General features: G+C 45.7%; 1 protein-coding gene across 2 annotated transcripts in view; it reads right to left on the bottom strand.

Moving 5' to 3' along the window:
* Nucleotides 1-226: 226 nt before the first annotated feature.
* The window catches only part of ARIH2 (ariadne RBR E3 ubiquitin protein ligase 2), a 32,649-nt gene continuing 19,921 nt past the window's right edge, over nucleotides 227-12,954 (bottom strand). For both annotated transcript variants that reach the window (XM_065642775.1, XM_065642776.1), the window contains 11 exons: nucleotides 10,955-11,102; nucleotides 10,105-10,226; nucleotides 9,101-9,210; nucleotides 7,958-8,075; nucleotides 6,459-6,509; nucleotides 6,336-6,357; nucleotides 4,702-4,853; nucleotides 3,482-3,625; nucleotides 3,071-3,139; nucleotides 2,051-2,134; nucleotides 227-1,580 (listed from right to left, as the gene is read on the bottom strand). In XM_065642775.1, coding sequence (XP_065498847.1) covers nucleotides 1,509-1,580; nucleotides 2,051-2,134; nucleotides 3,071-3,139; nucleotides 3,482-3,625; nucleotides 4,702-4,853; nucleotides 6,336-6,357; nucleotides 6,459-6,509; nucleotides 7,958-8,075; nucleotides 9,101-9,210; nucleotides 10,105-10,226; nucleotides 10,955-11,102 — 1,092 coding nt within the window. In that variant the 3' untranslated portion in view covers nucleotides 227-1,508. The remainder of the gene's footprint in view (nucleotides 1,581-2,050; nucleotides 2,135-3,070; nucleotides 3,140-3,481; nucleotides 3,626-4,701; nucleotides 4,854-6,335; nucleotides 6,358-6,458; nucleotides 6,510-7,957; nucleotides 8,076-9,100; nucleotides 9,211-10,104; nucleotides 10,227-10,954; nucleotides 11,103-12,954) is intronic.

The raw sequence follows: 12,954 nt of genomic DNA, 5'->3' as shown, positions 1-12,954 counted from the left end.
GGCAACACTTCCACATACAGCGTGGAAGAGAATCCCACGAGTTCCTCACAAAGGTGAAGATTTCCTCAGCTCAGACTCCACCTCCACGTTACTGGCTGCAAACATGTTTCTGGTGCAGGTGACATACGTGCCTGTGAAATCCGGACCTGTGGCCTGCTTCCTGTACCAAACAGGTAAGCATCAGCATTTCAGTCACCTTTTTCATGGCAACCCCTACTAAATGAACTAGGTTTTCATATTTTTATTTTAGTGTATATTTTACATTAGAAAAAAAGAATGTCAATAAAAAAGCTCCACATGCTCCTAACAATCAATTTTCTGGTAAGTCCCCACCAGTATCAATACTAATATACAAATAAATTAATTTTGCTAGTTAGTTTTCTGCCTGGCTTTGTGCAGGCTCTGTATTCAAGTGCCCATCCACATTGCCAACACATGGCAGGGAGTGTGTTGTACACAATCTTTCCTCCTCATAATGCAGCGGTGTTTAGTCTCACCTTGATGAATGGGATCAAATTTTCTCAGCCATGTCACCCAGCAGGCACAAATAATCTCTACCAGGCTGCACGGCACTGTTATAACATGGATTGTTTCACTCTGCAAAAGCCCCCAAGCCTTGATTAACAACTGTATGCTACTATTCCCTCATCACTCACTTTGGCAATACAACACCTTCCCCACAAAAAAAAAAAAAGGCAAAAAAACTACATGGAAGACCTAAAATTCATCAAATGCAGAATCTGACCTGACTCAAGGCATATCCCCCAGCGTCAACCTGGTCTCTCCCCTACAATTCCTCTGGTTGCTTTTGTTTGTGCAGCAGGATTTTGCACAGCTGATTTACAAGAAAAGAGATGCCACATGTAATCATCCCAAATGACGGCCGCTGCTGGTACTGTCGGGTCAGACACAGCAGAAGCCACTCTTAACGCCAGCCAGTCTCCTCCTGCAATGCCAGGGCTACAATGCCCCGGTTAAAGGAGCATCGGGAAATCTAGCTGAGATATTTTGTAACCTCCTTCAGTGCCTAGGAGGATTTTTGGGTCAGAGGAAGGGAGAGGGGGGGAAAAGCCCATTAAATTTACAAGCAGATTAAGGAAAAGCACTCCACTGCCAATTTATTTTTAAAAAGGGTTGTGTGTTATTCTAAGGTTTGTCTGTATAGTTGTACAACCGTTGAAAATTACATAAATTGTAAGGATCTAATACTATTAACAGCCATTCAGAGAAAAACTCCCTCGCTTTCTGAATCCACCAAGGGCAGGAGGGAAACGCCTCAGGAAATACGCCAATCTGAACTCTGGCCTCTAGCCTGGCAAAAACAGAAACAGAAAGATAAGAGAACAAACTGGACTAAGATGTGGTGTTTGCATGTGTCTGACTTGCAAGGGGAGGGGTGGCTTTGTCCTTGGCCGTGTTGTCCCAGAGGCAGTGCCTGCTTATCCTGGTGAAGCTGCCGTCACTTCACTCGCTGCTCTCACCCCTGCACTTCGTCATTTCCTCCTGTCTTATGTGTCGTGGAAGTCTTTCAGCAGGGTCCTCCGTCTCTGCTCTGCTATGTGCATCTGATTCTCTAAGTCCTGGTAAAACAGAAGGTAGAAACCGTTAGCATGAGCTCCCAAGAGAAGAGCTCGTTTTCTTTACAGAGAGGCTGAGCTCCAGCCTGAGAAGTACCGGCGACCTTCACATGTCACATGCACTTGGGATCACAAGATCGCAGAACCTTTTCCTTTCGACCTGGGCTCCCTCTGCAGTTACCTGGCTCCTGCTCTGTCTAAAAAGCTACACGCTTAAGGCATCTGCTCTTCGTCCACATGCAGATTCTTTTGGAGCTTTGTTGGTCACGTTTCAGTTTGCAGGACTCACTGCAGCCCTCCCTCCTCTCCCACAAGGCAGCGAGCACTCTACTTCTACAGTGGCTGCTGGCTAAACGTGACTTTCTGGATCTAGTTTTTCAGAACCCTCACTTGACTGCCTTAGCGCTCCCACAAAAGTGTTAAGCCCAACAAACAAAATCTGGCCAGCAGGCTCAAGACAGCAGAACGCTCACCCCTCTGTCGTAGCTGTCTGCTCGCTCCACCTTCCACGAGAGATTTTCAATTTCAGCTTCCAGCTGGGCCTGCTGGTATTCAAACTGCAGAGAGCAAAATTAAGAGACAGCAACAAGACACTAGTTTAGCGGAACAGTTTCACAGCACACACTGCGCTTGAGGAGCAGACAAATGTGTTCTGCAGACAGCTGTGCTGGCAGAGCAGGTTTGTGCCTCCTCCTTATTCACCTTCAGGCAGACAGCATTACCCCTTCCAGGAGTTTCTTGTGTAAGCACTCCCCAGCCTTCAGCCCTCAAAATTCACCCAGTTAGCCTAAAAACACTGCAAGTGACAAATATCTCCTAACTCGGCTCATTTTGCCATAAATAGGTCACGAAATACTCTCGTGAGCAGCTCTGCAGGCAGAGCAGAGAGACTGTTAACCACTGCTGGGAGCAGTAACTTGTTCCAAAGTCAGATCCAGAGGAGAAATCTGTCCACGGCCTCAGAAAATACACATATTGCTATGGGGAGAGACCAGATAACAGGTTTTACTGGACAACTGAGTCAAAGAAACAACATCTCCAGTGAATTCAGGGCAATTTCTGGACATGTCCAGCCTGTCAGATGCACCAAGCCAGCAAGGAACTTACAGGAGGAATAGAAAGCAAAGCTAAACTGATTCAAGGCTGGAAAAGCAATCCTCCAGCAGCTCCTCACATGGGATACGGCCCGCAGCACTGTGATAAGTCTCACCAAGGAACAAAGGCACATCCCGCCTCAAAACTGGCTGGAGAAATTGCTTGTTAGTGAAAGTGCAGTGAAGTGCCCTGGGAAAATAATGTCATGTATCAGAGGTCTGAGCTGCTGGCCAACTCGAAGTGAAGAGGAAAGGTGCAAAACCACCTATTATTTATGCTGTCCTTATCTCCGACTCAGGACTAATATTTCAGACATTGCCAAGCTCTGGAATTCAGCCCAGCATGCTGCCAGCTGCACCCCAAAACACTATCAGCAAAAAAAGAGCAAAACATCTTACCAGTTTCTTTCTGGGACCAGACTCCATGTAGTAGGCATATGGATATGTGTACTGCAGGGTGTAACGACACTGTCGGGGAGTGAAAGAGAGAGAAAAGGACAAGAGTCTCAGACCTGGAGGTCAAGTCAGCACAGTCACATCTGTGTGATCGCTAGAGGCTAAGAAGCCACTTTCTGATAAGGACAACTGGACGCTTCATGGTGAAATTTCCTACGCCTTCCTTGGAAGAACTTGTGCAGTTAAATATAACTTCATATAGGTCACTTCCAGATGATTTTTGGCTAGTTCATGTCCTAGACCAGAGGTACTGCCCCACATACCCACAACTCCTAAATTCCCCTCCTCACCTGGTGTTGTGAATTTAGCATTCTGGTGTGTATTCTCTGTGCCAAACAACACACAACTACCCACCTTTGCAAGTAATTTTGCAGCATTTTGTAGGTATTGCCAGTCTATCCATGTTCCCAAGTTGTTCATAACTCTTTCTTGGATTTTCTCCTGGATTCGTTGGTACGTCTGTGCCTCCAGCTGTAGGCTTTTATTGTGATTCTCCCACTGCAAGGTGTGGGGGTAGGGAGATGGAGAAAGAAAAAAAAAAAAAAAAAAAGGCATGAGACCAGGATACTGCTGCTGTAAAGGCACAAGCTCTAGCAAGCAGAAATTGAAGTGGGGCAGGAGTCCAGCAAGGCAAGACATGCTGTGGGGAAGAACAGCAAGGCAGCACCGCCATAGCAAGTGGCAGAGGTTGTACACAACAGACTGAGAGGAGCAAAGAGCAGGGAGCAAACCGAGCTCCTCCGAGTGGGAACGCCCTTTGGTCACAAAACGACCTCGTGTCTAAGAACATGGAAAGTAACAGTGATTCCCCTACTTAAAGGATTTGTATAGAAAGGGCAAGAGTTTAAATTAACATTTCACACGGGCTCAGTAAACTCCAACATCCATGTGCACATTGTAAACATGGCCATTTCCCAAAGCCTGTTGGTCTGCCTAGTAATGGACACATTTATTTTGCCATAGGACTTGGCTCACGATGTGAAGAATAAACTCATTTTAATGGGGAAACTAAAACGCAGCAGCATTTAAGCTCTACCACGTTCTGTTCTAGAGGTGCTTCTCTAGAATTGCACTGCATGGCCAGGTGCATTGAGCCTGCTGTGTGGATGAGGATGCTCTAATGGCAACATTACATGATTACATTAAATTTTAGGAAAACTTTGAGACAGCCAATGGAGCTTCGAACATGGCAGAGTTTATACAGTCTTTGTCTCTACAGAGACCTACTGCAAGGAACTGAAGTTCCCTGATCCTGCAAGGGAACGACTGGAGCAATATCTATCTATGCAGCAGCATTCAGCCTGCAGGAAAATGGTACAGTGGCATACAAGTAATACTGATTTTCTCTAGCACAAGGAAATACAGGAGTGAATATGATTTGCTTTAGGTACAATACTACTGGTTTGGATGGGACTCGAAGGGCAGTACTTTGAGTGAAAAACAACAGGGCCTGAAAATGCGGCACAGATTCTCTTTGGGCAGTTTCTTGCACGGAGATTGCTGGCAATGACCTTTGCACCAGGCAGGGAGCATTAAAAGGCTACAGCAGCTCTGGCCAAGGAGTTGTCTCCTACCCTCTCAAAATAGAACAAGTACTTCTTAAGGGCCTCCCTGGCCTGTGCTTGCTGACTCTGGTTTACAATATCAGGATTCTCTTTGTACCGACTGCATTCGTAGTACTCGCTGCCGTGAGTCTTCCAGTCTCCCAGACACATCCAGCAGAAGTCTGCAGAAAATAGCAAAAAATCCCACTGTGATGCACAGAAAAAACCTGAGAAAGGAAAGCTTCAGGAGATACAGCCCATCTGTTTTCAGATATTTCTGCTAAGCCAAGAAACATACATTTTGTATCATCTTGCATAACGGAACACAATTGTGAGCCAAAAAAACGAGCTGTCTTGAAGATTTTCATTGTACAGCCTCCTGTGCAATTATGGAAAGTAAATCCTGAAGCGCTGTGCCCTGTACACCAAGAGCAATAGGCAGAACGGAACTTGCGCTCTACACAGGCTGCCACTCGCGATTAAAGAAGAGGCAAGGCTGCAGTCTTAGCTGTGAGCTGCATCCTCCCCAGCACGGGCACACTGCCCCATGCAGACCTCTGGCTGAATAAAGCAATTATCTCGAGGAGGGAACTACCCAGGTAACTTCAGATATAAGTGGTTTATGATGCTTCAAGTTAGGAGTCCCTGAACTGGGAAGAAAGTAGGGAAAAGAGAGCAATAGCAAAACCCACATGACAGTTTCTTGATTTCAGAGCAAGGCTGTGAGTGTTCCACTGGGAAGGTAAAGAGATGGAGATTAAATTGCTATAGTAGGAATCACTTATGTGTTACTCATAATAAGAGACTGAAATTCGTATTTCCAGAGTTCACCAGCCTTTGTGAGTGCTAGTCACCGTGGTACCTTGGCGCTTGCCTGCTCACCCTTGTCACAGAGCTCCATCAAAGCACGTCCAGTGCTGCTGAGAAACCCAAGGCAAAGGAAACGAGAGAGGACAACAATCTTTAATCATCTTCCAAATAAGGTTCTGATACCATAATGTTTCCTAGTGGCACACTTAACTTAGAGGGCTGAATACAAGCTATCCCACTCCAAGGCAACAGAGATTAATTCTGCCATGAAAAGATAAGTGCAAGAACAGGCTGTCATTTTGTAGGGCCACACAATGGGCCAAAGACACTAAGGCTGCTAACTGCACAGGGGTGGACTGAGAAGTCCAACAGATAATGTTACGCAGAACAATTCACAGCTCCTGTAGTTTCATCTGGGTTGAAGCTCATTATTTCCATCCCTAAGCAGAAGGACTTAAGCTGATCTGAGTAAATGGCTCAGTTCTGCCAGTATTTTCAGCTGATGACAAATAAAATTACATGGAAAGCACATAATACCCTCCTCGGAGATGGACTCCACTGTTAAGACTATGGCAGAGATGGAGACTTCTCTATACAATGGACATGACAGGGAGAGGGAGCCAAACCAGCACTGAATCAGAGCCCAGCTGAGATCTCAGCCAGTGGGGAAAAAAAAAAATGCTATCACACACAACCCTGTAATTCACATCCTGTTCACCTTTTACTAGGGGAGAAAAAATATTTCAGCCAATGTTCACAATTTGTCTTCATATCAGAAAAAAAAAAAAAAAGAGAGAAGAGAACATCCCCACTAACAAACCCTGCAGAGAAAACTGCTTCCAAGTCCTACTCACCATGCTTGCATTTGGAGCATTGCTGAAAAAGAAGAGACGGGAGGCACCGGTTAGTTTAAAGCGGGGAAAAAAAAAATTCTGCTTAGAACGAGGAAGGTCTGATGTGTTCAGGGAATTGCTCACCATGTGATTGCAGCCTCCGTTCTTTTCAATACAGATATTGCACTTGGGACACTGGGGAAACAGAAGCATTTATTAGATCCAGCTCTGTCTCTGGCAGCCTTCTAGAGAAGGACACCACTTGCGTGATTATTCACCTCCTCTTTTTTTTTAGTATGCATACATGTATATGAGAATATTAACATATATACTCCGCCCCCCAACAATTCCTGACAGCTCCATTTCAAAAGGAAGCAGAAAGGCAAAGCCAAGGAAGTTTCACTACAGCACTGGGCTGCTCACTCAACAAATTTGCTGTTGTTACTCTGTGTTAAACTGAAGGTCTCCCTGAGTTACCATTTGGCAGTTGCTCAGGCAGAGGGATGTAATTAGTCCACACACAACAGTAGCTTTCACAGCTACTTGTACTACAAGATAATCAGCACTCTATCCCGCCTTTAGCCACTAACAGATGACAACTCAGCTGCAGAGAACCTGGCTGACCACGGTGAGAGCTGCTCACTTCTCCACTTCACTGATGTCCTGGAGTGTCAAGTTCAGTTACATCTTTTGGGTTGCACAGGTACAAGGGATGAAGCGAGTTTTGCTGCTTTTTATAGCTTTTAATGGCAAGCAAAATGTATGCCAGGACAATGCTCAAAACAACAGAACCTTCTACAAAAGAGCATGGCAGAAACAATCCCGTCACATTCCATCGCACCTTCTCTAGAGAAAGAAGGGAATTTAAGATCTTTAGTCTAAGTACCCACTTTGCTAACACAATTGAAGCTTGCAGCTAATTAGCACTGTCACAATTGTCATTGGCTATGGTAGAACAAATGCCACCTCAGCACTGGTTTGACATCAGGCCACAAAATCAAAAAAAAACCCATTAAAAGTTCCAGTCCGCAGACAGCTAATCTAGAGGATTAAGGGAGTACATCTACGACTTTTAAATACAACATTGTAAGTAGACTAGAGTGCACAATATGCACTACTACTACTTTTTCTTGGGTCTAAAACTCCTAGAAGCACTTCAGTGTCTAATTTACAGACTTCATCTACCCCATTTTGCTGTCCTTGCCAAATCAAGACTTTATCTCCCTCGCCTCCCAGTTCACAGTACTCCATGCAGTTCAGGATTAAACACCACTAGTGCCTTATTTGGTACGGACTCCGCACCTACTACACTCTCTCCTTCCATTTTAAATACATCTCCACTGATCGTTTCAAAGCAGCCACAATTCTTTTGCCCGTGAGAGGGCAGCACACCTGGCTGCCCAAGACATTCACAACAGGTCTGGAATAAGGACCACCAGGTCCTCACGGCAGGAGGGCAGCTGGGCCTCCCACACAAAGCATTCCCAAGGCACCCAGCTGTGCTCTACCCCAGTCCCCAGGGAGCTGTGAGAATTCACAGTCTGTGAAAAAGCAGCACACAATGCTAAGTATGTATAGAATTGTATCTTGCTTCCCAGGCAGGACTAGAGGACAAAAAAACACAAGCAGTTGCTCATCCTTACATCTTTAGTGTGAGCGCTGATGTAGTTGGCTGTTTCGGAGTCATCTGCACACTTGGTGAGCCATTTCCGAATGGTAGCACAGTCTGTGGGTGCATGGTACATCTGCCGACATTTAAAGCTTAACGGGGGGAAAAAACCAAAAATAAAAAGACATATTGATTTCTGAGAAGTGACTCTAGAATTGAGGTTTTGCTGATGACCAAAATCTGAAAGGCCAAGGTAAGGGATGCAAATGCACTTGTGTATGACCAGAGCACAAAGGCCAAGGCTGAGCTCCAACAAATCCCCACTCTCATGTGCAGAAGCTGGTGTCAGGATGAGCGTGAACTGAGGCCTTCTCTGCCAAACCGCGTGTCTGAGGGCTGACACATCCCTCCTAGAGTCCACCTACGTCTGCTCTAACACGACTGCAGAGGCCTGGGCTATACCAGTGGCTTTACAAGTAGCCTGACTCCAGTGGTCGATACCAGGGAGCTGCATTAGCATAACCTGACCAGCCCCAGCTGAGTTAAGGCCATTTGCCTGGAGATACCAGTAAGCTGAGCCTCTAAACCAGTACTGCGCTCCACAGACATTTGCAGCAGCAGTGATTCTGCAGACCCAGGAGCAGAAGACACTTCAGCAGCCCCACAAGCTGAAGTCTTTTTTCTCTGGTCCCATACACACTTGAGGTCAGACAAGGACTATCAGTGTCCCTATTCAGCAGAAATGTATTCTCACATGTGCCTCAAAACACACCAGACAGTCTGGGAGTCAAATACTCTTAATAAACTTAAAAACTCAATACCAGCAGAGAGCAGTGAGGCCATACCAGTAGACACCAGTCACTATGTCTGTACCAAAATATGTAACCTAGCCAAAATATGAGAACAGTAGATTTGTAACCCTTTCCTTACTCAAGCCCTGCATTCCCTGGTTATCAGAACACCCAACTCCCAAGGAGTTCAGGGAGCAAGGGGACAGCTGACCACCTGCAGAAGTCAGACCCCAGGTGTCCAATTACTCGAGCTAACTCAAGTTACAAACAACTCTAGCAAAGCATTTGAGATGCTTCTCCACGCTGAACCTGTTGGAAAGCAAACAGAGTAGCTCTGAGGACAGCAGACACTTTCGCCGTGACTTTTAACCTTCTCTGTTGCTTACCAGAAGACCTCATTGCAACGATTGCACTGCACTCGCCGGGCTTTTGGCTCTTGTACCTGTATGACCATAGGACAATCTGCACCAGGACACAGCTGCAGCTGATAATGGCTCTGTGAACATACCAAGGTGGGAAGATCAGCAGTGGCTGCGGAAGAGCATTATCTATTCAAGTTTAACCACTGTTATCCTCAAAAACATACAAGGCAGCCATTTCTTGTTGAAAAGGAGTGAAAACTGTCACGAGGTCTCAGCTAACCAAGCTGATAAACCTCTTCCCCCTTAGGAAGGGGAGCATTAGTTACTTACAGCTTTTCTAGAACAGGGAATTCAAATGGAGAGTTACAGACCAAGCACAGCAACACAACCATGAGACCCCATTGAGACACTGAACAAGCAATTTTACTTCATTTGAGCTCTTTCCCCTTTCTCTCCTTAAGCCACAGAATGTATTCAGCTGCTCTCTTGTGGTGGCTGTTCCCTCCCAAATGATCTCTTATTGAAGAGAGGTGACATCCCTCTTTCATACTGCTTTCACTGCTTCTTGAGTATTCCAAATTACCAGAATACTCCTGCACATTTAACAATAACAATTGCTGCTTTAATTTCAAAAAAATCTCATGTAAAATGTTATTGAGCAAGCCAATTCAGTTGAGCCACACTAAGATGAGAGACTTATTTTCAGAACCTAAAACCTCTACACTAGAGCAAGAAAGGCTTTAAAACTCAGATTGAAGTTTGAAGTTCTGAGCTGCAACATACTGAGAATACTGAAACACCAGCCAAGGAGTTACTGCGTGACCTTACAGCAGAAGTTACTTTGGCAACCTGCGAGGGCATTCTGTCAGCGAGGCTGTCCTACAGGAGCAGCCGCATCATGTTTATCAGGGACAATTTTGCTGCAGGTATTGCAGTTCTAATCAGTGATGCAAGACACTTCAAACAACATTTCTGCAAGTCATTGGTGAATTGACCCAGGGTATTTTAAAACCAAAAAAAAGCAATACCTCCACATAGTCCCTGAAGAGGTAGCGCCTATATTTGTCTTTCAGCTCTTCACTAGGCAGCAATGGAAACACAAAGTCTTCTGGTGTCCGAAGCAGGCAGTCCTGAGCCATGCAGGAGACCCCTGAGAAGAAAATACAACACTTTAGCACAGTGCAACTTACAACGAGCGAACGCACAGAGAGCATTCAACAGAGTTTACTAGGTGCCATCTATTATTGTGATAAGAGAGACACAACTGTGAAGCAAATCTACCAGGGCTGCTGAAAAGCAGAAGCCCAGCCGTCTTCATTGAAAGATGACGGGGCACATGTGCATCCAGGACCAGCTTCAACCAGTGTTCAAGTGCTTCAACCAGTATTCACAAGGTCAGAAACTTGAAGTGGAAAATTGCATGTTACTACCATGCCAGCATGAAGGACAGGCTAGGAAAAGCCCAAAGCAACTCCTGGCAGCTCTTGGCTTCTACCCAACACAAAGGGAACAGATGTTTGCATCCACAAGCACTCCAGGGGCAGGGCAGCAACATATCATGAGAGATGCAAACTCAAAATGCAGCAGATTTGCAGCTTCTAACTTGTTACAGTCATGCTCTTGAGATCACAACATGAGAAAAATGGCAAATGGATCTATGGACTTGCATGTTTTGTTAGGCAGGAGTAGTGCTCTCCTGATGGCTATGCCAACACTAACCAGGGATCCAGGTAAAACTGCTAGTTCAAGTTAAGTTTGTCACAAATACTCATTCCATGCTCTATTTTCTCATTACTGAGATGTTTTAAACCAATTCAACCAGTCATCACCAGAACGGCCAACACAGCAAATGTGAACCGAGCACCACCTTGAACTCACCAACTCCGACACCATCCTTGACGAGCACCGTACAGTGTTGCTCCCAACAGCTGCGACAGAACTGGTGCTGACAAGCCAGAGAGAGCAAGTTCTCCTTCCGCACAAACTGCATGCACACTGCGCAGTGATGGGAGGAATGTACCATTGCCTGGCAGAGAGAGAAATCAGCGTTACGGTGAAAGCATCCCAGCTCTCCCAGCGCATTTCACCCCATCTGCAGGCACCTGCATCACTGTCCTTGTGACAATCGTCTCAGGTGAGCTCCAGGCCAGAACAGGCTCATGAGCAGCTGGTGTGTTGGGGTTCAGCACCACCCCGACATTTGGTCCTTCTCATGAACCTCTAATCTCATGGAACACAGCAGCCACGGAACAGTTCCTGCTTCTAATCTAGTGCTACCTAGAACTCATCTTTTACCTTCTTGGTTCTTACTCTTGCCTTGTTTGACAAATGAGGAAACACACCGTTGTGTTGGTCCCTCCCTGAATTTACTGATATTCTGTTAGCTGGGCCAGACTGTCGCTGCTCCACAGGCCCTGGAGAGCTGTCACAGCTGGAAGCAGGCTTAGCAGTGCCCTTTTTCTGGACAATGGATTTTGGTAAGTGGAGAGGCAACTCAAGGTTCAGCGCGTAGTGTTTATGTAGAGAGAAAAAGGAGTTCACAGACCATCATTTTGCGTCTCGTATCTTCTGCCTATGCTACATTTGGCAAAGCAGGCATCATCCCTTCAGCTGAAAAGGATTAGAGGGTTTGTTTCAAGTCAGGCATAATTAGGCTGCTGCTTCACCAAACCCCTGGGAAGCAGTTTGGATCTCCCCTTGGGGAACGCAGAGCTAATCCCCAGATGACAGATCCAGCCCTCGGCACGTCTCGGCTCACCCTCGGGACCTGAAGATCTAGGTCTAGCACAGCACCATCCAAAGCAAGGCCCAACAAAGCTGTTAGCAGGACTTTGTGATCCTATTTCTCCTTTCACAGAGAAGCCATATAATGGCCTTTTACCTACAAAAACCTTTGCTACTCTTTGAGAAGCTTGTGTGAGGCAGCTGCTGCTTCCAGACCCGGTTCTGCATGCCGGAGACGCGGAGCAGCAGCACAACACACAGCCGCGTGACCAACAGAGCTCAATTTGTAGCATGAGCACATGGAAAAGGAAATAATGCGACTTTGTTCTAGGTGGTCTCACTTACGGAGCAGCACAAGTTTCACCGAGTCTGCAACTGCGTTGATTGTCTCGATCAACTGTGCAGCCTGAACAGCATGTACATCGCCATGAACCTTCGCATGCTGCCCTCAGAGCTCAGCCCTATAGCTTCTCCCTATAAGGGCAGTTATTCTACAGACTCAGTATGAGCATCTGCCCCCAAAATATCATCATTCTGCATTGGTACAAAAAGACTATAACTAATTGGCTAGCAAACTGAGTTTGTTAAGACTTAAACTAACTTTTTAACTGTAATATCTTTCTTCCCAAAATGAAATCATCATTGCAGTGGAGAGTGCTTAAGTGACAGCTGATACAAGATTCGGACAAATCTTAAAATACACAGACTAATTTGCAGGTATGCTAAATAGAGATTTTTTTTTTCTGGAATCTAGGGAGACAATTTATTTTGAGTCCATGAAGCTTACCCTGTCAGCTGTTTCAGCATTTTCACTCTCTGCTGGTTACGAGTCAGCTCAGATGCCAAATCAGGCTTTTAAAATCTTCCCTACCCCCTAACCCAAAGAGTGTTTCCCAGATGTAATATCACTCAAAAGCTGACACATGGCAACATGTTCCTGGGGTAACTGCGGATTGTACCAAGGCACCCACTGTGAATGAAACCTGTAAACATGCAACAGGAAGTTTCTATTTAAAGGGGAGGGAAAAAAAAAAAAAAATATAAAGACCTGTGTAGCCCCAGCTGCAAAACACAAGCTGTTGGTTCAAATGTCACTATTGACTGGCTCAGCAGCAACACCACTGGGAGATTTGGCTTCAGCATCTCTGAGCAGA

This window comes from Caloenas nicobarica, chromosome 11 (genome assembly GCF_036013445.1).
Source record: "Caloenas nicobarica isolate bCalNic1 chromosome 11, bCalNic1.hap1, whole genome shotgun sequence".
Taxonomy (NCBI): domain Eukaryota; kingdom Metazoa; phylum Chordata; class Aves; order Columbiformes; family Columbidae; genus Caloenas; species Caloenas nicobarica.
Note: the sequence above shows the minus strand (reverse complement) of the source record. Positions and strands in the feature narration are given on the sequence as shown.